The sequence below is a fragment of the Pleurodeles waltl genome, chromosome 4_2 (assembly GCF_031143425.1).
Source record: "Pleurodeles waltl isolate 20211129_DDA chromosome 4_2, aPleWal1.hap1.20221129, whole genome shotgun sequence".
Taxonomy (NCBI): domain Eukaryota; kingdom Metazoa; phylum Chordata; class Amphibia; order Caudata; family Salamandridae; genus Pleurodeles; species Pleurodeles waltl.
This window is the reverse complement of record NC_090443.1, coordinates 342,503,837-342,527,945: the sequence shown is the minus strand read 5'-3', so window position 1 is coordinate 342,527,945 and position 24,109 is coordinate 342,503,837. Positions and strand designations below refer to the sequence as shown.

The window sequence follows — 24,109 nt, the reverse complement described above, 5'->3', positions numbered from 1 at the left end:
GCTGGTTGGAGAAAAAAACGGGCAGCATGGCTGGTGCTGGTTGCGGATGGATGCAGACAGGCTTGCCTTTGACGCGCATAACGTGCGCATTGAGATCTACATTACTCCCCTGCCTGTGAATCTGTAAAGCATACACTGATGCATTAAGGAGACAGAGGGGGTCATTCTGACCCCAGGGTCGGCGGGAGCACCTCCGACAGGCCGGCGGTGCCCCGCAGGGCATTCTGACCGCAGCGGTTCGGCCGCGGTCAGATGCGGAAAACCGGCGGTCTCCCGCCGGTTTTCCGCTGGCCATGGGGATTCTGACACCCCCTACCGCCATCCTGTTCCTGGCGGGTCTCCCGCCAGGAACAGGATGGCGGTAGGGGGTGCCGCGGGGCCCCTGGGGGCCCCTGCAGTGCCCATGCCAATGGCATGGGCACTGCAGGGGCCCCCGTAAGAGGGCCCCACTTTGTATTTCAGTGTCTGCTATGCAGACACTGAAATACACGACGGGTGCCACTGCACCCGTCGCACCTTCCCACTCCGCCGGCTCAATTCTGAGCCGGCGTCCTCGTGGGAAGGATGATTTGCCCTGGGCTGGCGGGCGGCCTTTTGGCGGTCGCCCGCCAGCCCAGGGCAAATCCCAAAATACCCTCAGCGGTCTTTCGACCGCGGAGCGGTATTTTGGTGGGGGAAGTCTGGCGGGCGGCCTCCGCCGCCCGCCAGACTCAGAATCACCCCCAGAGAGTGAACCCAGAAGCTATGCTCTGAAAATGAGGCCCTGTCTGAATAAAATCAACAGACGAAAACAAGACAGGATAGAAAAAGTCCAGTGTGCAAAATATGCAGCGCAGAAAGACAGTAGAGGTGGAGACAACAGACGAAAGTGCATGATGAGCGGCCGAAAAAGGACTCTTCATGGAGGTGTTGGAGCAGATATGTTAATTAAGAAATTATTAATGACTTATATGTGTGTTTAATTAATGAGAAACATGCACAGAGAAATTAAGAACAGAAAATAATGTGTGCGTTTGAAAATGTGCCCTCGGGGTATGATCACCATGTGTACTAAAAAACATAAATTATGCGAAATAATGAAAACATATGAGAAAAATGTACTAATATGTCATAATGAGATGTATAACCTATGTTTTGTATTAATTCAAGAGACTAAAGTTAGCCATACCAGAGGCCTAGTTTCACTGGGCCTTGCTCGCTCTGAACATGGAGAATTCGAACGCCTTGCAAAGGACTGGTAACTGGAGACAGAGACCTTGAACCACTCAGAGTTGAAGTCACTTAGCTAGAACATTCTGCAATGTACCTACGGACAGGAGATGGTGAAGACAATTTGAAACTATTATGTGTAGTGGAGGCTAAATGTACTTTCCCAGGACTTGAATAATGGAAGCACTGACTAGAGAACCATGTGCAACAATTTTGATACCTAAAGACCTGGATGATGTCCTCATCGCAAGAAGAACCAATCAGCATTTTGTGAAATATAAGAATATGATTTGGTAAATAAAAACTATAGGTTAGAGTCATATCTTCTGACCGATTGATTAATTAGCAGTTAGTGGGATGGACTGGGAGACCCTAATAAAAAGTCATGACAAGTGGTGAGGAATCAGAACTGCGGGAAGAAAATTGATGATGTCAGGTGACGCTGTCCGAGGTGCTGATATTGGGCTTATACTCTGTGGGCCTGATTTGTAGCTGACTATTTGATGACCTGAAGATGAAGACTGAATTGTTGCTGATCCATCTTGGATAGGTAGCTATGAAAATGTGACTGACAATTTTGTGCCTTTTCTTCTAGGTACCAATTGCGCTGTTTTGTAGAGATTCTCACTTAGGTAGAATTTTTCTAAATTGATGTTTTCTCTAAATTGTATTCGCTTGAAGACCTACAAGCTAATGCTAATCTTGGTTAGGTAGGTTGTTTAAGGGTGGCGGTGACAAATGACTGACTGACTTAATTGCTGAATCACATTATTAATGCTGATATTCATAGCTTCTGGTGTTGCTTTGCCGCATATGTTTTCTTCAAGAAATAATGTCTTATAACTGATGAATTAATAAAGAATTGATTTGAATAAAGATTGAAATAACAGATGATTAGAATTGTAAACAATAGGGAGTAAAACTTGTTAACCCTTTTCCTGAGGAGTGGTTATTTCTGAGTATTATGGTTTAAAGTTGTTTTTCATAGAATGCATCTTGATTATTGATGTCAGCTACCATTAAGGTGGTCACTACATGGCTAGGATACTCCATGCGATTCAAAAAGTTAATCGACCTATAAGCGTCCCCTTGTAAGTTTACTTACTAAGGACCAGGTGCGCTAGCAGTTTTCGGTAGCAGCTTGATGGTTATTTTCCTTGGAGAACTATTTATGTGGTGATTATCGGTTTTGGTACTAGTCTAAGTTAGGGTTAGTTGTTTGTATTTTTATGAGGTTTTGAATTTAGTTTTTCTGAAATGGCAATTGTAGCAAGGATGATGTCCCCTTAAGCCCAGAAATGACTTTCCCAGATCCTGGATCCTGCTAATAAAGTTGGGTATGTTCTCAGCGTTTTTGAGATAGTGTGAAAGTGGTAGGTTGCACTTGCACAGGCTTAAGCAAATTGCAGGTGAATTGTAATGTATGTGAGGTACGTAGGGAGTCTGCATACTCCACTTGAGGTTAGTAGGAGTGTGCGTACTCCGTGGTATGGGAGTAGGGAAGTCGTCGACCTTCATGTGTGTGTGGCGCTTTGAGCTCAAAAAAATTACCCACATGGTTGTTGGTGATGTACGGACCCTGCGTGGTCTAAGACTCCAGAGTATATTGACAAGTGTAGGAGACACTTGGTTATATGTTGTAATCTGTCTGGTTTAGTAGGTTGATCGGGTGTGGTCAACAAATCGGTGTGTGTGAGAATCGAGTGAAAGAAATTTCGACTGAGATTTGTCGAGTTCTATGTGCACCAGGACAGACCCATTGAACAGTTGAGAGTAAAATTTGTGGGTCAAATTTTGCTTGTGAATGTGGGAGACCGAGAAAGAGGAATAGCTATATGAGCCAAGAGAGCCATTGGTGAAAATCCCTAAGGTCTCTGAAGCGATTGTGTCCCTTCCTGTAGTAAACCAGCAGGTTTGTTTTAGTTATTGGTTTTCGGTTAAGGTGCCCGCAATAAGTTGCATTAGTTGTGTGAGTCGAAGTAGGAGGACGAGCCACAAGACTTTGTCAGCCGCTGTGTGTGAGTGTGACGTCAGAGTGTGCTGCGCTGGGATAGGTTGGCTAGTGAGAAAGGTCGGAGCGGATTTGCAGCTATCCGTAAGAGGCAATAGGTTGAGTAAGCAGGTGAAGGGAATCTTGGGAGTAAAAGTCATTTCATTATTGAATCAAAGTAAACAAAGCAGGTAAAATGAAGTTTTTCAAGGCATTTAAGAGTGCGATGAAGGGTGATACTTACATTAAAGCATCAGTGGGGGAGCGGACCCCACCAGAAAATACTCCGGCTTACATTGTGATGGAGGAGCGAGGTGTAGCAACGTGTTTGTGGTTGAAGCAATGGTGTAAGTTAACTAAAAACGAAGGGTCTTTAACGTTTCCGGAGCATGGAACAATTAATTTGAGAATTTTGGATCAATTGCGAATGTCATTGTACGACATGAAGCTGTTACCAAGACCTGCACAGTTTGAAGCTTTAGCGGTTTGGGAGATAGTGGCCAGACAGCAACAAGAGATTAAGTTCAAAAGGAGGATGAAGCAAGTAGAGAAATCTTTAGCTGAAGCTAGATGGGATTGGGAACAAAAGAAATGGAGAGCAGTGACATTACAGGATGTCAAATTGTTTCCTGCAATTACGGAGGGAGATGAGGCAGAGAAGGAAGATAGTGCTAAAGAGGATGAGAGTGCAGGGAGAAAGAAAAAGAGAAAGTCTTATGTTGATGATGAAGATTCTGATGTTGAGGATCTCATTACGCAGCTGTTAAGAGATTGACCTCCAGCTTTAACAACCTATTCGGGGGGGGTCCAGGCACTAGTGCCACTTCCAGTACAGCTGCTCCGGCACAAGCCCAGGGAGCAGAGGGAGCTGTACAGGCAGAAGGTAGACAAATACCAGGGGTAGTACAGAGTACACCTAATGCAGGAACTACTACTGTAGTTCTAGCGCAGATACATCCACCTTCGGTGCAGAGAATTTATCCAGATGTGCCAGTTCTTGAGACAGTCTCGAGCATAATGGTACCGAGGGAGCAAGTGCTTCCGAAGCCAATGCTGGTTCAGACAGATCCGACACCAATGTTTTTGCCTTCAGCACAGGCGCAGGGTTTGCCGAAGTTTACACCACTGACAGGAACACAGTCAGATATTACACCAGTCATGAATCAGGCAATGGGGTAAAAAGGTGCAAGTGTTAGGGCAGCTCCAGATGCAATATCGTTACCAATTACTGTTGGTCCAGCGGTACCCTTATTTGCACAGAAGAAATCAGACGCAGGAGAACAGAATGAAATGTCACAGAGTCTCGTGAGGAGGGGAGTGAGTGATCCTGTGCAGATGATGTAATCTGCAGGACAGACTTTCAATGGATCTAGACCTTTAATGGATCTTAGTCCACTTGTAGCGCTTCCAGATGCAGTGAATGGCCCTAATGCAAGTCAGAGTTTGAAACTTTTGACCCCGCAAACTTCAGGTGCAGTGGTGCAACAGCTACCAGTGCCAAATGCGAGTAATATTTAATTGCAGGGATTGTCAGCTCAGCAGTTGAGTGAGTGGTTAGATAGTTTAAATACACCTCAAAATGCATCCAAAGGCAATGAGCAGATAAATCGTGTGAGTTTGAATATAAAAGCAACTGAATTGGTTGAAGGAACAATGGGTGTGAACAGATTGGAATCTTACACCGAAGAAGAGCTGAGGTACTTATGCCCAAAGATTACAAGAGAAGTGAGTAAAATACATCAGAAATTGGCAGAGCTAGCAGAGAAGCATGATATTGAGATTGAGAAAACAAAGCATTTGATATGCAGTTACAGGTAAGATTTTGAGGCAAAGAATGTTGAACACATGAGATCAGCATGAATGAAGGCATTAGAGAAGTGGGAAGGTAGATGGACAAAGAAAAAAGATGAACAAAAACGGGATTCACAAGAAGGGTCTGAAGGTGTCGACAAGGGAGAGAATCAGTTAAGATGCTTCCAATGAGAGAAATTCCAGGGGGGCAGTTTGTTCATGTTCCATGGCACAGGAGTGATATATTGTCATTTACAAATGATTATTCAAAATTGAGAAAGAAGCCGGTTGACTGGTATCAACAGACAGAGAGATTTGTGAAGCTTTCCAAATGTTTGTGGGAAGACTTGAACACGCTATTGGAGATAGTGGTACCAGCTGATTTGTGGGTTGAGTGTAAGAGAGCAGTAGACTGGCCGACAAGTGAACCGGAAAGGGATAAAGTAATAGGTGCACTTTCACCTTAGGTAATGAAAAATTATTATAAGGTGATTGAGTTTCTGAAGACAAGGATTTCTCCCAAAAAACACTGATAGGCAGCGGATTGATAGAACGGTCCAAGAGTCTAAAGAGTCAATACATACCTACTATGAAAGATTGTTGAAAGCATTTAAGGAGTACAGTGGTAAGGAAGCAATTGAGCCAAAGGATATGTTGTATTTTGTGTTCAGGTTCGTCGAAGGTTTGAGACCAGAAGTAGGGCAGATGATTAAGAATCATTTGATTTGCTGGCAGGCGAAACCGATTGATGAGGTGTTGCAGTATGCAAAATACTGTAGCGATGAGACTGAATTGAAGCAGAAAAGGTTGAAAGAAAAAGCAATGGTGATGCAAATAAAAGCAGCCCAAACAGGAGTGCAAGGGGCTATAGTACCGCCTATGCCGCCGCAGCAGAGAGCTGTTATGTTTCAGCCTCAAGTGAGAGGTAGAGGGCGTGCAGTTGACATTATGCGTGGCCGGACTTAGGGACTTTGGTTGTCCAGAATGACATGCACGGAATGAAAATGATGTTACCGTGTCATTTGTGCGGAAACTTGGGACACTGGAAGCGGGAGTGTCCGTTGATGGTGCAAGATGGTGTTGTTCAGCAAGGTGACGTCAATACATTTCAAACTGTGAAAGTCCCAAGAATGAAAGTATTAATTCCTAATGTTCGGAATCGAGGACAGAATTTCTTACTGGTGCAGCAAATGCAGGTGCCACGCGCACAATTAACACAATTGCAACCAGTACAGCAGCAGGTCCCCATGGTACCTAGACAGCAAATGCAGATACCACAAGCCCTGATGGAGCAGCAACAGGTGATGCTTACTCAGCAGGTCACAGGTCAAAGACAAGACAATAGTAATAACACAGTGCATCAATTTCCATTTTACAGTGAGGATGAAATAAATGAAGAATGGATGAGTGACAGTTCGGATGAAGGAGCTTGTATGCATGCCGCTTCCCTAGAAGTAGATCAGAGAGGACCTTTTGTGAAGGGGAAAGTGATGGGCTACAAGATCTCATTCTTAGTGAATACAGGAGCTACGTGCTCTACAGTAAGAAGCATAGAAGTCCCGAATATACCTCTTTCAGGCAGGACAGTTCAAGTTGTGGGTGTGGAGAATAGACAGTTGACCAACCCAATCACAGAGGCAATGCAGGTTGAAATTGGAAATGATCAAGGATTGCATAGATTTGTGGTGTGCGATTCAAGTCCCGTATCCCTACTGGGAAGAGACGAGTGATGACGAGGAAGAACAGGTGACTGAAATGATGGTTAACAATGCCTATGGAGAATACCCGTTGATTTAATTTTTCCCAATGTTTACTGTGAAAGAATTGCATGTAGACTTGCAGGGAAGAGTGAAGGAATAGGTCTGGGATTTGACAGGGAAAGAAGTAGGTCTGATTGAGGGAGTGGAGCCGATTAAAATCACTCTGAAGCCCACTGCAGTGTTTCCGCAGCTTCCACAGTACAACATGCCACAAGATGTTTTAATGAAGGTGGCACAAATAATTGGAGACTTTTTAAAACAAGGAGTTTTGAAAGAAGTGCTGAGCAGCCTGTGTAATTTACTGATAATGGGTTTGAAAAAGCCATGTGGGAAAGTGCATGTTGTGCAAGACTTGCGAAAAGTGAATGACATGGTGGTTAAATGTTGTCCGGTAGTACCCAATCCAGCAGTGACACTGTTTCAGATTCCTTGTGATGCAGAGTGGTTCACAGTGGTAGGTCTGTCACAAGCTTTCTTTTCTGTGCCTCTTCATGAGGATAGTCAGTTTCTTTTTAGTTTCAAATTCCTAGACAGAGTCTACAGCTGGTGCAGGCTTCCACAAGGATATATGGAGTCACCATCTCTGTTTAATCAGATTTTGAAAAAGAACTTGGAATCATTGGAATTGCCATACCAATCGACTCTAGTGCAATGCATTGGTGATTTATTGATCGCATCCAGAACAAGGGACGAGTGTAAACATGACTCGATTGCCCTGTTGAATCATTTGGGATAATTTGGACATAAGGTCTCACCTGTGAAATTGCAGTATTGCCAAAAGTCAGTGAAATACTTGGGACACCAGATTGAGAAAGGATTGAGGAGAATCTCCAGGGAAAGGATTACTATGATTCTGCAGAGAAGTCCCCCAACTTCACAGAGAGCTGTCAAAATGTTTCTGGGAATGGTGTGGTACTGTAGACAGTGGATTCCAAATGTTGCTGTAATTGCTAAACCTTTGCAGCAATTGACACATAAGGAAGTTACAGATCCCATTACCCTAGATGAAGATCAGATAAAAGCATTCACTGAATTGAGAGAGAGTTTGTGCAGAGCTCCAGCGTTGGGAATGCCTGATTACACAAAGCCTTTCACATTGTTTTGTCATGGACCTGATGCTTGTTCTTTGTTTTGACACAGGTCAATGGAGGTGCTTATTGCCCAGTAGCTTATTTTTCAGCTACCTTGGACCCGGTTGCAGCAGCTTTACCAGGTTGTCTGCGTGCAGTAGCCGCAGTTGGTCAAGTCTTTCCCAATGTGAGGGGGTAGTCATGGGATACCCTTTGACGGTAATGGTACCACACTCTGTTGAGATTTTACTGACAAGGACGAAAACCCAATATTTGACGGGTGCAAGACTGACAAGGTATGAGACAAGCATATTGGGTGCTCCAAATGTAACATTGAAAAGATGTACAGTGTTGAATCCAGCGACTTTGCTTCCAAGTGACACAGTTGAAATTGAAAAAGAGGAAGATATTGAGCATGATTGTCTTGAAGTAACTGAGCTGTGTACAAAACTGAGGCCTGATATTAGAGACACGCGTTTAGAAGAAAATGACCAAATTGTCTTTGTTGATGGTTCGTGTCTCAGAAATGGAACGGGCACACTGAGAGCAGGATATGCCATGTGCACAATTACAGGCATATTAAAAGCTTCATGGCTTCCGGGTGTATACTCTGCACAAGTAGCAGAATTAATAGGTCTTACTAGAGCCAGCTAAGTCTAAGCAAGACTAAGAGTTACAATTTATACTGATGGTCAATATGGATTTGGAATTTTTCATGATTTTGGTCAGTTGTTGTCGCAGGGAGGTTTTATGACCTCTACTGGAACCCCTGTGAGAAATGGCGACCGAATAAAAGAGTTGTTGTACGCAATATAGTTACCTGAAGAGATTGCTGTGGTAAAATGCAGTACACACCAAAAGACACAGGATTACATTTCATTGGGAAGTGGATATGCGGATCAAGTCGCAAGGTTTTGCGCATTGAACTGTATATCGTTTAAGGACAAGTGGGAACTAATGCCTGAAAAAGAAAATAACTGTGCACGTTTTGCTTTGAAAGTAATTGATACACTAGGAGAATTGAAAACATTGCAGGAAAATGCAGACAAGGAAGAAAAAAGCTTTGGGTGAAGTTCAAGTGTGTTCAAAGACCTGATGAGATTTGGGTTTCTGAGGAGGGTCAGATGGTGCTGCCAAACAGTTTTTTGACTCAGATGGCCCATTACTACCATGGCCAAGCACATATTGGAAGAGATGCTGTTTAAAGTTGATTGGTTTAATCCAAAGTTCAGACAAGCAGCAGAGGCAGTATGTAATCAATGTGTAATCTGTCAGCAACCAAATGTGGGGAAAGGGACAGTGGTGAACCTGATCCACATTGGAAGAGCAGGAGGACCATTCAGCAGAATGCAGTTGGATTTCATTGAGAGGCCTGCATGTGGTGGATTGAAGTACGTGTTGGTGATTGTGTGTGTCTTCAGTCATTGGATTGAAGCATATCCCACCCGAAGGAATGATAGTTTCACAGTAGCAAAGCTGTTGCTTAGAGAGTTAATACCACGGTTCGGATTTCCGATCTCTTTAGAATCAGATAGGGGAACACACTTCAATAACAAAGTGATTAAACTCTCATGTGCAGCATTAAATATTGAGCAAAAGTTGCATTGCAGTTACTGGCCAGAAGCATCAGGACTTGTAGAGCAAATGAATGGTACACTGAAATCAAGAATTGCCAAAATGTGTGCAGCGACAAATCTGAAATGGCCAGACACATTACCTTTGGTATTGATGTCAATGCGAAATATCCCTGACAGGAAGACAGGACTGTCACCCCCATGAGATTCTCATGGGCAGAGTAATGAGGTTGCCAGCAATTACAGCTAATGCTCTTGTCAATATTACAGATGATATGGTGTTGGACTACTGCAAGGGTCTGGCTGATGTGGTTCGATCTTTCTCTCAGCAGGTGCAGGCTGTCACCCTGCCACCCATCCATGACCCAGGTCACAATCTGAGAGCTGGAGATTGGGTCGTCATCAAAAAGCATGTTTGAAAGACTTTCTTAGAGCTGTGTTGGAAGGGTCCATACCAGGTGGTGCTGACAACTACGACAGCTGTGAAGTGTGCAGGTTTGCCGAGTTGGATACATGCAAGTCATACAAAGAGAGAAGTGGTGAGTCCACAAGAACACGAAGAAGTGTTGTTGAGAGCACCAACAGCAGCAAAACAGGTAGTTGTACCTGAGCCAGAACCGGAACAAGCCGAACCTGTAATTGACCCGGAGCTGGTGGAAGACAGGTCAATTTCCTCAGTGAGAGACCAAAGTGCAGAAATACAGGCGGGTGAGCGAGATCCTAACTCAACAGATACAGCAGGAGAACCGAGCACAGGAAGAGTTCTCCCAGAAGCAGACGGTGCTGAAACACACACAGAGCAAGTGCCAGATCAAGAGGGGGAAAGAACTGAGACAGATCAAAGTCAAGGTGGTCCGACTCCTCCTGAACCCGTTGCAGGTCCATCAAGAGAAAACACCATAGAAAGAGGAAAGGAGAAGAGTACAATTCTGAAGAGAATATTGACAGAAAGAACAAGAAAGGGAGACAATTGGCCTGAATCGCAATTTGGAAAGAAGAAAGAATTAGTTATAAATGAACCAATAGAGGAAGAAGTGGGTGCTACGAGAAAAGACGAATGAAGTGAAGGAGAATTAGGTGGAGAACGAAGGTTAAAAAGAGAGTAGCAAGTCGAAGATATGCAGGTCCTGAGTGGGCATATGCAGCAACAAGTGAATGGCAAAACGAGTTCATGTCCTTTTGCTTTGGCAGAGAAGTTCTGAATCAGTACTTTGATGCAACCTGAAGGGAATCGATAGACTGAGTTGTTGAGCTAATCGCAAGAAAAATCTGAAAACAAACTGTTAAAAATAAAACAAAAAGAGACATTGATAACCTGATATGACATTTGAGAACCTGATGTGACAAGCTGCTAACCGATTTTTGACAAAGGAGAAAAGGGTTCTTGGATGTGAAACTGAACCGTGAGAAAAAAACATTTTGATTTTTTCAATTTTTATTTTTCCTGTTGCACTTTAACTAAGAGTTATTTTTGCTTTCTGATTCTTTACAGATCATGGCTGAATTAAATAATTGCGTTAGAAATATTAGATATTGTAGGTACTTGAGTGTTGGAGTGGCAATTATGTGTGGAATAATGTTCATAATAATGATTGTGGGTATGCCTGTTCATGAAATGAAGGAGGCTACTATTGCTTCTGTTCCTGAAACTACTACATTAACAGCTTTAGAGAAGTTTAAGTTAGATGAAAAATATTTGCATGATTATACTAATGCACAAGGAGAGCTTTCTTCTAATGTGTTCTATCGGTTGTTGAGTGAGCATGTGGAGACGATGCAAGGAATTGTGTTGTGTGTACGCAAATTCCTTCCTCTGTGGAAGAAGGTGTTACGTACCATAGCTTGCCTTTAACCTATGGCATAACTTGTAGTCTGCTACTAACCAGATTCTATAACCAAGAGTATATCCAATATTTTTATTCCAATTATGATGTTGTGTTTTCCTTTGTTCCTATTATTAGATATTTGAGTAAAGTAGCTAGAGAGCATGATATAGTATTAGTTAGGGGATTCTTTGAGCCAACACTAACATTTGGAACTGCTTATGCGCATCAAAACAATTTAACCTGCTTATTAATCCAACTAGAAAAGAGCTTTATAGGGCATACTGATGACAGAAGGAAGGCATTGAAGGAGAGACTAGAGAAGGGGTTGGAGAAAGGACTTATAAGAATGATTATGCTTACACTGCTATTAAAATGCAAGGGAAACCAGCTTTAGATGCATTACATGCAGGGAAGCTTTGTATATATAGACCGAAATCACGCATTGGCACCTTATTTGTGGGAACGAGTGAATGTAGGGATGTGTTTTTGTTTCAGAGTAAATAGACTTTTATGCTGAATGGTAAGGACCCTGCGATTCCTGGACTCTACTATATTTGTGGACTTAATGCTTATTACCATCTTCCTAGAGGATGGTATGGGACATGGTATTTGGGGATAGTTTTCCCTAAAATCTATCAGATAGATGATTTAAAGAAAATTCCGAAAGTGACTGAATTACACCATGAGCAACAGAGGAGGGAAACCTCTTCTGCAATTGTGGGAGATATTTTTGGTGCAGTAATTCCTTCTGTATGAGTTATTCTGAATGCAATTAAGATACAAAAGTTATCTACTATTGTGGATAACATGCTAACAAACTTTACAGGGGAAATACTCCTGTTAAATACTGAATTGGCTGCGGATAGAGCTATGGCGCTTCAAAATAGGCTTGCTTTAGACATAATTTTGACAAAAGACGGCAGAGTCTGTAAAATGATTAATGCTAGGCATTGTTGTTCCTACATTCCAGAGAATGATAAAGAGATAAGAGACTTACTTACTAACTTAACTAATTCAAGCAAGGATTTGAAGGATTTGAAGGAACCAGGGGTTTGGGAAAAAGTTGGAAATGGATTTGCCTCTGTGGGAAATTGGTTTAGTCAAATTTGGAATGGGGTATTATGGAAAATTGTCCAGGGAATATTAATTGTGATTGTTTCCATATTAGGATTATGGGGTACATGCAAATTATGGCAAAAGATAAAATTAAGGAAATCTAAGAATGATCAGAGAAGGGAAGAAACACCTAGGAGACAAATTTATAGGGAAAATTCAAGGAAAAGGCAAAATACATCTGAGACAGAATTGTAAAGTGTTGACATATTTAGTCATCAGAGGAGGGTCTGTTGGAGCAGATATGTTAAAAATAAATTATTAATGATTTATATGTGTGTTTATTAAATGAGAAAAATACATAGAGAAATTAATGACAGAAAATAATGTGTGTGTTTGAAAATGTGCCCTCGGGGTATTATCACCATGTGTACTAAAATTACATAAAATATGCGAAATAATGAAAACATTTCAGAAAAATGTACTAGGATGTCATAATGAGATATATAACCTATGTTTTGTATTAATTCAATAGTCTTAAGTTAGCCGTACCAGAGGCCTAGTTTCACTGGGCCTCGCTCGCTCTGAACATGGAGAATTTGAACGCCTTGCAAAGGGCTGGTAACTGGAGACAGAGACCTTGAACCGCTAAGAGTTCAAGTCGCTTAGCTAGAACATTCTGCAATGTACTGACGGACAGGAGATGGTGAAGACAATTTGAAACAATTATGTGTAGTGTAGGCTAAATGTACTATCCCAGGACTTGAACAATGGAAGCACTGACTAGAGAACCATGTGTGACAATTTTGATACCTGAAGACCTGGATGATGTCCTCATCGCAATAAGAACCAATCAGCGTTTTGTGAAATATAAGAATACGATTTGGTAAATAAAAACTATAGGTTAGAGTCATATCTTCCGACCGATTGACCAATTAGCAATTAGTGGGATGGACTGGGAGACCCTAATAAAAAGTCATGACAAGGGATGAGGAATCAGGACTGTGGGAAGAAAATTGATGACGTCAGGAGACGCTGTCCGAGGTGCTGATATTGGGCTCATACTCTGTGAGCCTGATCAGTAGCTGACTATTTGATGACCTGAAGACGAAGACTAGCTGTTGCTGATCCATGTTGGATAGGTAGCTATGACAATGTGACTGAAAATGTTGTGCCTTTTCTTCTAGGTACTAATTGCACTGTTTTGTAGAGATTCTCACTTAGGTATAATTTTTCTAAATTGATGTTTTCTCTAAATTGTTTTCGCATGAAGACCCACATGCTAAATCTAATCTTGGTTAGGTAGGTTGTTAGGGGTGACGTTGACGGTGACAAATGACTGACAAACTTACTTGCTGAATTACATTATTAATGCTGATATTCATAACTTATGGTGTTGCTTTGCCGCATATGTTTTCTTCAAGAAATAAAGTCGTATGACTGATGAATTGATAAAGAACTGATTTGAATAAAGATTGAATTAACAGATGATTAGAACTGTAAACAATAGGGAAAAAAACGTGTTAACCCTTTGCCTGAGTAGTGGTTATTCTTGAGTATTATGTTTTAAAGTTGTTTTTCAAAGAATGTATCTTGATTATTGATGTCAGCTACCATTACGGTGGTCACTACATGGCTAGGATACTCCATGCGATTCAAAAGGTTCATCGACCTATACGAGTCCCCTTGTAAATTTACTTACTAAGGACCAGGCGCGCTAGCAGAGGCAAAGCACAGAACCAGGAGACTAGCTAATCATGTGGTGAGTTAGAAGTTGTGAGACCTGGGTTTGTGTTACCTCCTGGAATAGGCATAGGCTGCTGACTCAGTGGAAAGACTAAAGCGCAAAGCCTGTTATAAGGAGCACAGTATTTTCCACAAAATTGTCAGGTTTCCCCATTAGTCATGTAATCCATATAATCCACCATCTGCTGCATATTTTGCCAGTTGCAATAGAAAAAAAAAATGTCTAAAGCAAATGGTTCAAAGGTTACTAAAATATACATGACACAGGTTGCAGCGCATTGCTAGAGACTAAGCAAAGGATAACTAGTCTCGTTTAAGTCATTGATTGCTGTACTCAGGTACTAAAGAGGTGACTTTTCGTCCCAAAAAGATTAAGGATATCAGTTAAGAGACTGGGAGTGAGGCATATGCAGTGGTGGCCCGCTGCACTGTGAAGGGGTGGGGCAGTGCGCTCAGGGAGTTTTGAGGATTACCATTCAATTATATATATCTATTTTTTTAACTTACCTTCCTCACTGCGTCGTGCTGCCGCTCCTTCTTTCTGACAGGAGGCACAGGCTCCCAGCCTGCCAAGCGGCCAATCCTGACTCTGCTCAGAACAGCGTTAGGATTGGCTGGGAGCACCCAGCCTGGGAGATCCCAGGCAGACTGGGAGCCTGTGCCTGCTCTTTCCAGCCCAGTAACACAGTGTTGGGCTCGAGAGAGCACAGTGTGCATGTGTATTTGGCTGTCCCGAGACGGCCAGCCAAAAACACATGGGCACCGAGCGGAGTGCGCAGTGCACTCCCCTGATCCCGTTGTCCCGAATGCTCCTCCCTTTCACAACGAAACGATAATAAACATGGTTTAATATCATTTTGTTGTAAAAGGTTTGCAGCGGCTGCTGCTGACAGTGGGTGGGAGTGGACAGCGACGCTCCTCCGACCAATTGAAAGAGCCGCCCCTGGGCTGTCTGGTGCATGATAAAAACATACATACTGTTGGGACAAGAGTCCTCTCCATGTCTTTGGAGAGTTGTGGTACTTGGCCAGTGTTCAGTTTTCTGTAGAGCCCTGTGTTTTCCTCTATTGAGCCCAACGATAATGTTTTTAGTGTTTTTAGTGACTTCAGAGCTCTGTTGTGATATCGGGGGGGGCAATCAAAATGTACCTCAATTCTTAGTGAGAGTGGCTACTGCGATGCAGTGAGTGACGGTTTTGGCAGCAAGTTTCTAGCGCATGGGCACAGACCTTTGTACATGTGCTTTTATGGGGAGACTACCTAGAATCCCTCCTCAGGAAAATGTCTATGTAGTTGCCATAACTGGGTCTACTGCCTTTCCTATGTCTGAGACAAGTATGAAGGTTGAGTGTTGTCTGCACGTAAAATGGGTAGTTAATTATTGGGCTGGTGAAGGGTGGAGTTTTGTGGACCCCAGATGTGTGTGTGTCCTGCACACAATAATGCTTTGCTTTGCTTTGAGGTGATGATGTCAGTCTTGAGTATCCCAGCATCCACATACACAATCCATGCCTCCTCCTCGATACCTTTGTATTTGGTTGTAAAGGAAGGATTCCAGCCCAGTGCTTTTGTCCCGCTGTAAGTTTCCTCTCCCAGGGCGATGTTCACCAAATACAAATTTCCTTTGTTGCTACTATCTTCCTTGGCACTGGGAGCCTTTTTGACCTTATATACGGAGGTGAATACACAGATCTGGTCTAAGGATACTAGGGTCGGTAGCTTGAACAATCTGTCCAGCATCAATAAAAGGATTATTCTCAAGGACTGGAGAAGCACACCAACCTTTGAATGAGGCAATCGCTCTTGTTGGCTCTCGCATCTTGCTATGGCTACCAGTGAACCTTACAGACAATACTTGGTTCATTCAAATGGTTTTGACACAGAGAAGTCTGGGAATTCAAAGGTTGGAGATCTCCTTGCTGCTCTTACCCGGGGATGAAAGGAGGATAAAAACGAATATCTCACCTGCCTGCTGAAGAGCTGGGCCATGTTTGCCAGGAGTGACCTGATTCTTGGGAAGATAGCAAAAGGCAGTGGCAAAACGAATATTGAGAGGGGGCCCTGCAAAGTACATGGAGGGGCCCCCTCAGGTCTTACTCAGGTACTCTCAGGCCTGGGTACAGGGCTGAGGGGGGCCCCTAGAGCTTTGGGGGCCCCCACACCTGTGGGGCAGCGGGGGCCTTTGTTACGCCACTGGCAAAAGGGCAGCTGACTACGAAGACAACTCAACGGAGTGACAAGGCTCAGGAGTCCCCAGGTTCTCACAACCCAAATGCTCAAGAGGAAAGAATAAAAGAACATCTGGGTTGAGGACTGGCTCCACTGTCTTCAAGGATCGAGTTGGTCCTTGTTCTTCTCAACTAATCCAATGCTTGTAGGATGTCCTTACCAGCCTTTGTCAGCCGCTCTTTAGCAATACAGTTACTAGAGGTCTCTCATTCTTCACCCCTGAAGAAATGTGTACTTTACAGGCTGTAGGAGGGCGTTGTGAGTTGGAGCAGTTTGTAGCTTTGTTCTATTTATTAATTTAATGAAGCACATCATTGTCCGTTTCACTTATTTAGGATTACTGAAGTAGTGCTTACAGTTCCAGAAATATCGCAGTTGAAGCTGCACCCAAGCCTGACACTCCTTACACCAGTGGTTTGTGAAGTCAGCATTGTCTGCTGTGTGCGCTCCCATTTTACGTTGGTGGCCTACTACCAAAAAATCTTAATCCTTAGATATAGGCTCTTGAACATGACATAACCATGTGACGTCACAGTGGGAGCTAGCCCTCCGTTTGTTCCCAACCAAAACTAAAGGGTCCACTTTGGCCTCTAAGTGTGCTCCCAACCGGACTCTGGTGATTGGACACTGGGTCACCAGGACATCTCCAGAAGCCCCAAAGACTTTTATTTGTGGGGATTTTGTTTGGGTGGAGGGACGTCGAGAATAGCTATATTATAATAATGGATTTACTGTTGTTTTTCTTTTGTTACAAGGGAGCAAGGGACCAAAGTTGAGCTTGGATTCCAGTATCTATAGCTTAAACATATCAGTCACCCATTTTTTTTTCTCCAGATTTGACCCAAACAAAACTTTATAGGATAACATAGGCCATTAGCCGAATGTTGGAAAGTGGCTTCTATGAAAGAAGTACAAAGAGGTTTGGAGGGTGTACCTCAGCCCCAACAGGTGCTACCACCTTCTGTTTTCATGGGTATTGTGATTTCAATGGTTTTATTTACTTACCTGCTGATTAAAATACTTTTGTTCTCTAAAGTAAAGCCCTTACTGAACACTGATGTCATTGAATGTAATCTACGGAATTTATTTGTTGCTTGTCCTTACTATCTTATGAGTCAGGAGCCTAATGGGAGTAACTTGGCTGTCGAACTCGAGTACCCCTATATTGTGGTTTGGGAAATCTGAGGAAAACAACAGTACTCACACACAGGATAGTGCCCAATTACCTATGACTGACTCAAGACACCAACAAAAGGCCTCACACTTAGTTACATGTATTTCAGATATAAATAAGAAAAGAAAAATAAATTTGATCATACAAATATGTTTAGTTATTTGTGGCATTTCCTCTCAATAGCTTAAAATGCTATTATATCCAGATGACACATGGAGTTTAAATGAAATACAAACATTTTATATATCTTTTAAAAGTCTGGTGTCTTGAGTATTAATTCCTCAAGTGGCACACTTACATTGTACTTATGTAATATACAGCACTATTCTGGAGGGCTGATTTTTATGGTCTGGCTTGACATCGCAGCTATTGCCAGACAATTATGTAAGAACCATCAGGAGAGGGGCTTTGGCTCTGCCCACATGTTGGGGAGTACATGTTTTGATTGGGTAGGCATTGTGTGCTTCCACAAAAAAGTGCTTGCCCTCAACAGAGCAGTAACCATTTTGTTTATCTAGCTGCCTGAGCTTGAACTTTAAGGGGCACACATATGCCATTTTATTGCTATTAAAGTGTCTTAGATAAGTAGATAATTTATGGTGTTTGTCTCTGGCAGCAGTGCAGATAGGAGTTTTGTTTACATTAGAGAGACAACACACAAAATAGGTTGGTGGATTTGTGGTAAAGGAGGTCGGACGTTTAGCTGAACATGTCTTGGACTACAATTTTGGGAATTAGTGAGTAAAGAAAGCGCTGTGTGTACTACAGATATGAAACTTTGTGAGCATCAAATATTCGCCATAATACAGTCCTTCAGGAGGGTTGTGCATGGATGTTAATGCTCTGTTTAAAAATGCCATACTAATTCTAAGAGATCTATTGTGCCATGGATCTTTTTTTATATCTAGGCCCTGATGAAGCTCTATTTTGGGCGAAATGCATTCACTGCGCTATTGTTCCTGTATGAAGATGAATAAAGACTCCAAACAATAAGAACGTTTTTTGATCAATCTTGTAAAGCTGATTGATTGTGTACGCATTTTTGTGTGTTGCCTCTCTAATGTAAAAAAAAATGCTGCATGTGGTTTATTTGGTAGCTAACCTTTAGAGTTGGGCAACTATGGAGTAGACTTAGTAGGACTCACAGGTGGTGGTGGTGTGGTACATTGATCCTTAGTTACCACTTTCTCTTTTGTACAGCTAGGAGGAGGCAGTCATTAATATACACAGATATTTAGGTGTGTATTGACAGTGCATTCATAAGCTGGACCTATTGGCATTGCCAATGGTTGTTATTGGAATGAGTTGCTTACTGAGGCTTGCTATTGTGAACACAGGATGAACGAGTACTAAATACATAAAACTATAACGAGGAAATCCTTTCATTACAAGAAGTGTGTACAAGCAGGCTTGCGTTCCGATGAAGCCTACATTTTATATGTAAATCTATTTACTCTGGGAGGTAGAAAGGATAATGTTAAAAAATACATATAAACATAATATTTCATAATTTGTCTTTCCTTGCCATATTATGTTGCCAAAGCTGCTGTTATTATTTTATCCTCCCGCGCCATACATTTCCAATAGACATGGTTAGAGCCACAGATGCAACAAGGGTGGGATCCCGAGGGAGAGCAGGCGTTGTACAGGGGCTCAGGTGCAGCTCTGACGGGGGCAGACAAGGCACTTTCTTAGAAGGCGACGAGGAGATGATTAAAGCAGATATGCTGAGTGAATGCTGATAATTACACATCATTTTGTAGGTGCGTGCGTGTAATTTAGCAGGCATGAAAGTTTACATCCTTGGTGATAACTACATATCACAACACCGAGATGCAGAAAGTGACTCAAATCCTTGGAAGGTGCTCTTAACTTTTCATTGACGTAACCACAAGAATAGTGTTAGGATGTTCATTCTTCATGATACAATAGAACTTTGTCTCCTAAAGCGTTTCTCACACACTGATAAAAAGACAATGTTTCTGGCTTTTACTAAAAATTTAGATAGTGGGTGTCCTCTGAACGTTGCAACATTTCCTCACCTTAGAGAAGCATCTTGCCTGCATGAATCTAATTTATTTTTAGTATCGCAAATTAAATACTACTGTGATCCTGGTACCGTTTACCCGACTCTCAATCCACTTTAAAATATTTTGCTTAACTCACTGGAGTACAGCTGGCTCGAGTCAAAACCTGTCCTAATAAGAAGTCCCCAGGACTGGGGAGCTGAGCAGGCAGCTGAGACTCAGACCATACACAGGTAGGTAGACCAAAGCTGCCTAATTCAGGAGTGGTTACGAAGGCCCAGGAGCAGATCGAGCCTTTGTTCCATTCACCAGTCATAATGGTGTCTCATCCAGGGGAGATCTAGCAGATGAAACTGAATACAAATCAGAGGCAAGGAGGACCAGAGGACATCCTACATCCAACTGTAAAATGGATAAGACTAAGGAAGGTTTAGGAAACCAGAAACACAAAATATCACGAGTCAAACCAAGAAGGAACCGATAACCCCATCTTCAGCTGGCTCTTTGGTAAGGGGATGGAGCCAACACAACATTAGTTTTTCTCTGATATTATTATATTAAAAAGGAGTTGGTCCAAGGCCAAGTGCCCTGATTGCCCACAGGAAATGACACTTGTTTTGCACAGCCACCACGTGGCACATAAAGGTTGTGCATGAACCAAGACGAACAGTTTTTTAAAACAGTTATTCGAGTTATGCCGAAAGTCCTGAAGCGTCTGGAGGAACTGATTCACGTTCACTTCCAAAACAAAACAAAATCCTCGCACACTGAATAGCTGGCTTATCATTGTCATATTTTGTAAATCCTGCTAGGGAAAGAAAAAGAAAGTGTGTGTGCGTGAGTTTGTCTGTACTTTGTGTAAAATAGCAACCTGGTAAAGGTTTCAAAGCACGAGTCAGAGTAACTTTGTAATAGCTGTCACATTATGTGATTATTATTTTCAGGATTCGCCTTAAGGTATTTGCAAATATATCTATCACTGAGAAGTTGCTAACGTTTGCAGCCTTCCGGTTCTTGTGAATACTTTTGTACTCAGTGTACCCATTCATAACTTACGTGTGTGATCGTGCAGAACTGTTGGAATCCCAGGCTGCTGGTGAGAGTGTCACATAGGGTGAGATTGTGTCAGAGGAATGGAGAATATGTGTTAGGCCATAGCAGTCATATTGCTTAGGGTTGACGGGACCGGCGTTCTTTAGTTCCTACCTCGGTTACCCTGTTCCTTTTGTCCATCCACTTCCTATCATATTCGGCCTTCTTCAGCTGCTTCTGAGGAATGAAGCAAAGAGATATCTCTATCAAAAAGAAACCAGAGTCCCTGGGCATCAAAAGGCAAATGGTAACTTGCATTATGTGTTATTACATAATTTACTCTATGTACAAACAATCTCTAAATTCAGGACGTCTAACATAAAAAAAATAGAGTAAGTCAAGGCCAGTGCAAAACAGCAGATACTTCACCTTGTACATATCTCCAGGAGCCAGACTGGATCTGGAAATTAGAAAAACAGTGCTCCTGTGCACCAGTAGTGACAGCATGCAAGTCCTCGTTCGCTGCATAACGCTCAGGAAGTGATGCGCAAAGCTGCATATGAGCGCCACCCATGCACTCTAAGTTACTTTCCATCTACACCTTCAGACGGGGATCCAGTGCTCCACTCCTTTTTCTTCACTCTTTGAAGTGTCTGTTTTCCTTAATTTTTTTCAGCGTACAAGGGAGCATGGCACCTTAAAGACTACAGGGATTAAGGGGGTGATTCCAACTCTGGCAAACGGCTACTGCCTCCCGCCAGGCGGAAACCGCCATTTGGCCGCCATGCGGCCAAATTTCCGCGGTCCCCATTCCAACATTCCCGCTGGGCCGGTGGGCGTTAACCAAGTTAGCGCCCGCAGGCCCAGCGGGAATGAGGCCGCAACACAGGAGCCGGCTCCGAATGGAGCCGGCGGTGTTGCGGCGGTGCGACGGGTGCAGTTGCATCCGTCGCGCTTTTCACTGTCTGCTAGGCAGACAGTGAAAAGCTGGCCGGGGCCCTGTTAGGGGGCCCCTGCACTGCCCATGCCCAAAACCTAAAACCCCCCACTTACCTTAGTCGTCCCCTCGTCACCTGCGTCGTCCTCCTTAGCCGACTCCCTTCTTTGTACCTTAACCACGCATGTTCGTTGTTCAGAACATGCATAGTTAAGGCACAAAATAACGGAGTCATGGTTAAAGAAAGCGTTGTTCCCGCTTTCGTTAACCACGACTTCGTTATCAAAACTTCGGCATAAAGGACGTTTCCCGCTGCAAACAGATATCAGTGAAAGATCCCCACAATGTGTGGCTGGTGTTTGTGTTCGGCGCATGACTCTGAGGCCTGCAACAATTGTGCCCAGGTGAATCCAAAAGTCATCCAGGAACGCAAAGTGAAGCTCTACTTGGTGAAACATCACACAACTCTGGGCCGGTATGTTTTAATTTAAAGTCAAGAATGTGGACCCACACTTGAAGTCGTTCATACGGGCAGATCTTCTTCATGGACACAGTCTAAAACTTAAGAGGTCCAAGCGGTGCTCAGCCCCTTCCCATTACTCTCATTCTCCAGAGAAGGCGCAAGTGTGTCACTGTGCATACATGTTTCACTCCCATTCCACCATGGACCTGATTCCAATTTTTGTTTTGATGCACCTCGAGTTCCCAGGTCAATTGGTGACATTGCAGTATGTCATAGCTTTTTGAGAGGCCAGGCTGTGCATCTTTGGCACGCTTCTGGCTCCACCTTGGCACCATCTGTACCCCTTCAACCCACTTCGGGTTCTGCATTGGCATTGACTTTGACGTCAACACCCATGCAACTGTTGCTGGGGGAGCCACAACCTATTGTGGTATCTGACTCCAAGCTGAATGTATCTCAACTGAGGCCGCTACCAGATCCTGATGTGGCACAGCCAATACTCAACCCCGCAGACTCAGACCCCAGTTTGTTTATGGTGCAGTCACTCACAGACACAACACCAACTTTTTGGCTCCGTCTCTGACCAGGACCAGCCATATGGAGACAACTGAGGGAATGGGGAATAGTTTGCCCGACCCTATGACAAAGACAGTTGGTATATGGACCAACAAGAGGCAAGTGAGTTAGATACCTCACCTGATGCGGGCTTGGTGCTACCCTTAAGACCAGCTACAGAAGAAGGTATGTACCACTGCGAGTAGGAGGGATGCTGAAGTTGTTGACCTCCACCTTCCCACTACAGAGGTAAAAACGAATGTCCTCACTGAGGTTCTTCAGCCTGGCCAGGCACTGACAAAACCTCTACTGCCCTTCAATCTAGTACTCACAGACACTCTGTTGGGCTCTGTTGGGCTCTGTTGGGCTCTGTTGGGCAGTTGAGTTAAGCCATTTTCTTGCCCTCCTCTCAATTGGCAGGTCACCCATCACCATAGGCCAGCTCCAGGTGACTCTGAAGTTTAGTGGTACAGCCGTCCACCAACAGAGTCAACAGTAATGCCTTTCCAATGAATCCTCCTGAAAGAGTGTCCATAATGTCAGAATCCTATTGTATGGAAACGTTTAGCAAGAGAATGTTCTCCTGAGAAAGTTTCGCCTTGAGGTGGGTCATCACTAGATGCCTCCTTGCACATTACACCCACACACCATGAAACATGGTTGGTGAGATTTTACTGGCAGTCCTGGAAGACTTACGGACCTCTTTGGCCCAGATCATTAAGGATGGCTGGGATGCAGGCAAGTTTGTCATCTGCTCAAACCTAGAACCTAGACACTGAGGTGGTCATTATGACCCTGGCGGTATTATAACCGCAGGGCCAAAACGACGGGAGCACCGCCAACAGGCTGGCGGTGCCTCCCGGCTTATTTTGACCGCAGCGGTAGCGCCGCAGTCGCACCGCCGGGGCCGGTGGTTTACCGCCACAATGGCCCCGGCGAATGTAATCCGGGGATTATGACATCCCTACCGCCAGCCTGTTTCTGGGGGTAAGGGGTGCACTGCCCATCCCCCTAACAGGGCCCCGGCCAGCTTTTCACTGTCTGTATAGCAGACAGTGAAAAGCACGATGGGTGCAACTGCACCCGTCGCACGGCCGCAACATCGCCGGCTCCATTAGGAGCCAGCTCCTATGTTGCGGCCTCATCCCCGCCGGCCCAGCAGGGATGTCGTGATGGGGGCGGCGGGAGTGCGGCCGCATTGGCGGCCGTACGGCGGTTACCGCTTGGCGGGCAGCGTTAGCCGCCCGCCAATGCCGTAATGACCCCCTGAATGTCTAAGAAGGGCTACTGGGACACGTGTGGTGCTCTGGTGCCACACATGGATGAGATCCACAGACTTCTTGAGGGACATCTAGACATCCTTAATGAACATGGCCTTCAATGGTATCACCATGTTTGGCGAAAAGGCGGCCTCATCCCTGGGATGTTTTAAGAACAGCCAAGCCACAGCAAAACCTTAGGGTCTTTTGGCATTAGTCTGGCAATCCCTCCAACAATTTCTCCCTTTTCGTGGGTATGCCAGGGTCATATTGATATATATTGATAGTGACAGGTGTCACTGCCTGCACAACAGACCTCCCAGCCCTTTCTTGGTTAGGGTTGTGAGTCCAACAAACAACAACCAGGCCGCTGTACGGCCCGAACCCCCGCCGCACTGGCAACAACTTCAAAAC

General features: G+C 43.8%; 1 protein-coding gene across 1 annotated transcript in view; it reads right to left on the bottom strand.

Annotated features, from left to right (window-relative positions):
* LOC138292684 (uncharacterized) overlaps positions 1 to 24,109 on the bottom strand; it is a 311,929-nt gene that overhangs the window by 41,064 nt on the left and 246,756 nt on the right. The window contains exon 8 of the mRNA XM_069231404.1: positions 20,656 to 20,718. Coding sequence (XP_069087505.1) covers positions 20,656 to 20,718 — 63 coding nt within the window. The remainder of the gene's footprint in view (positions 1 to 20,655; positions 20,719 to 24,109) is intronic.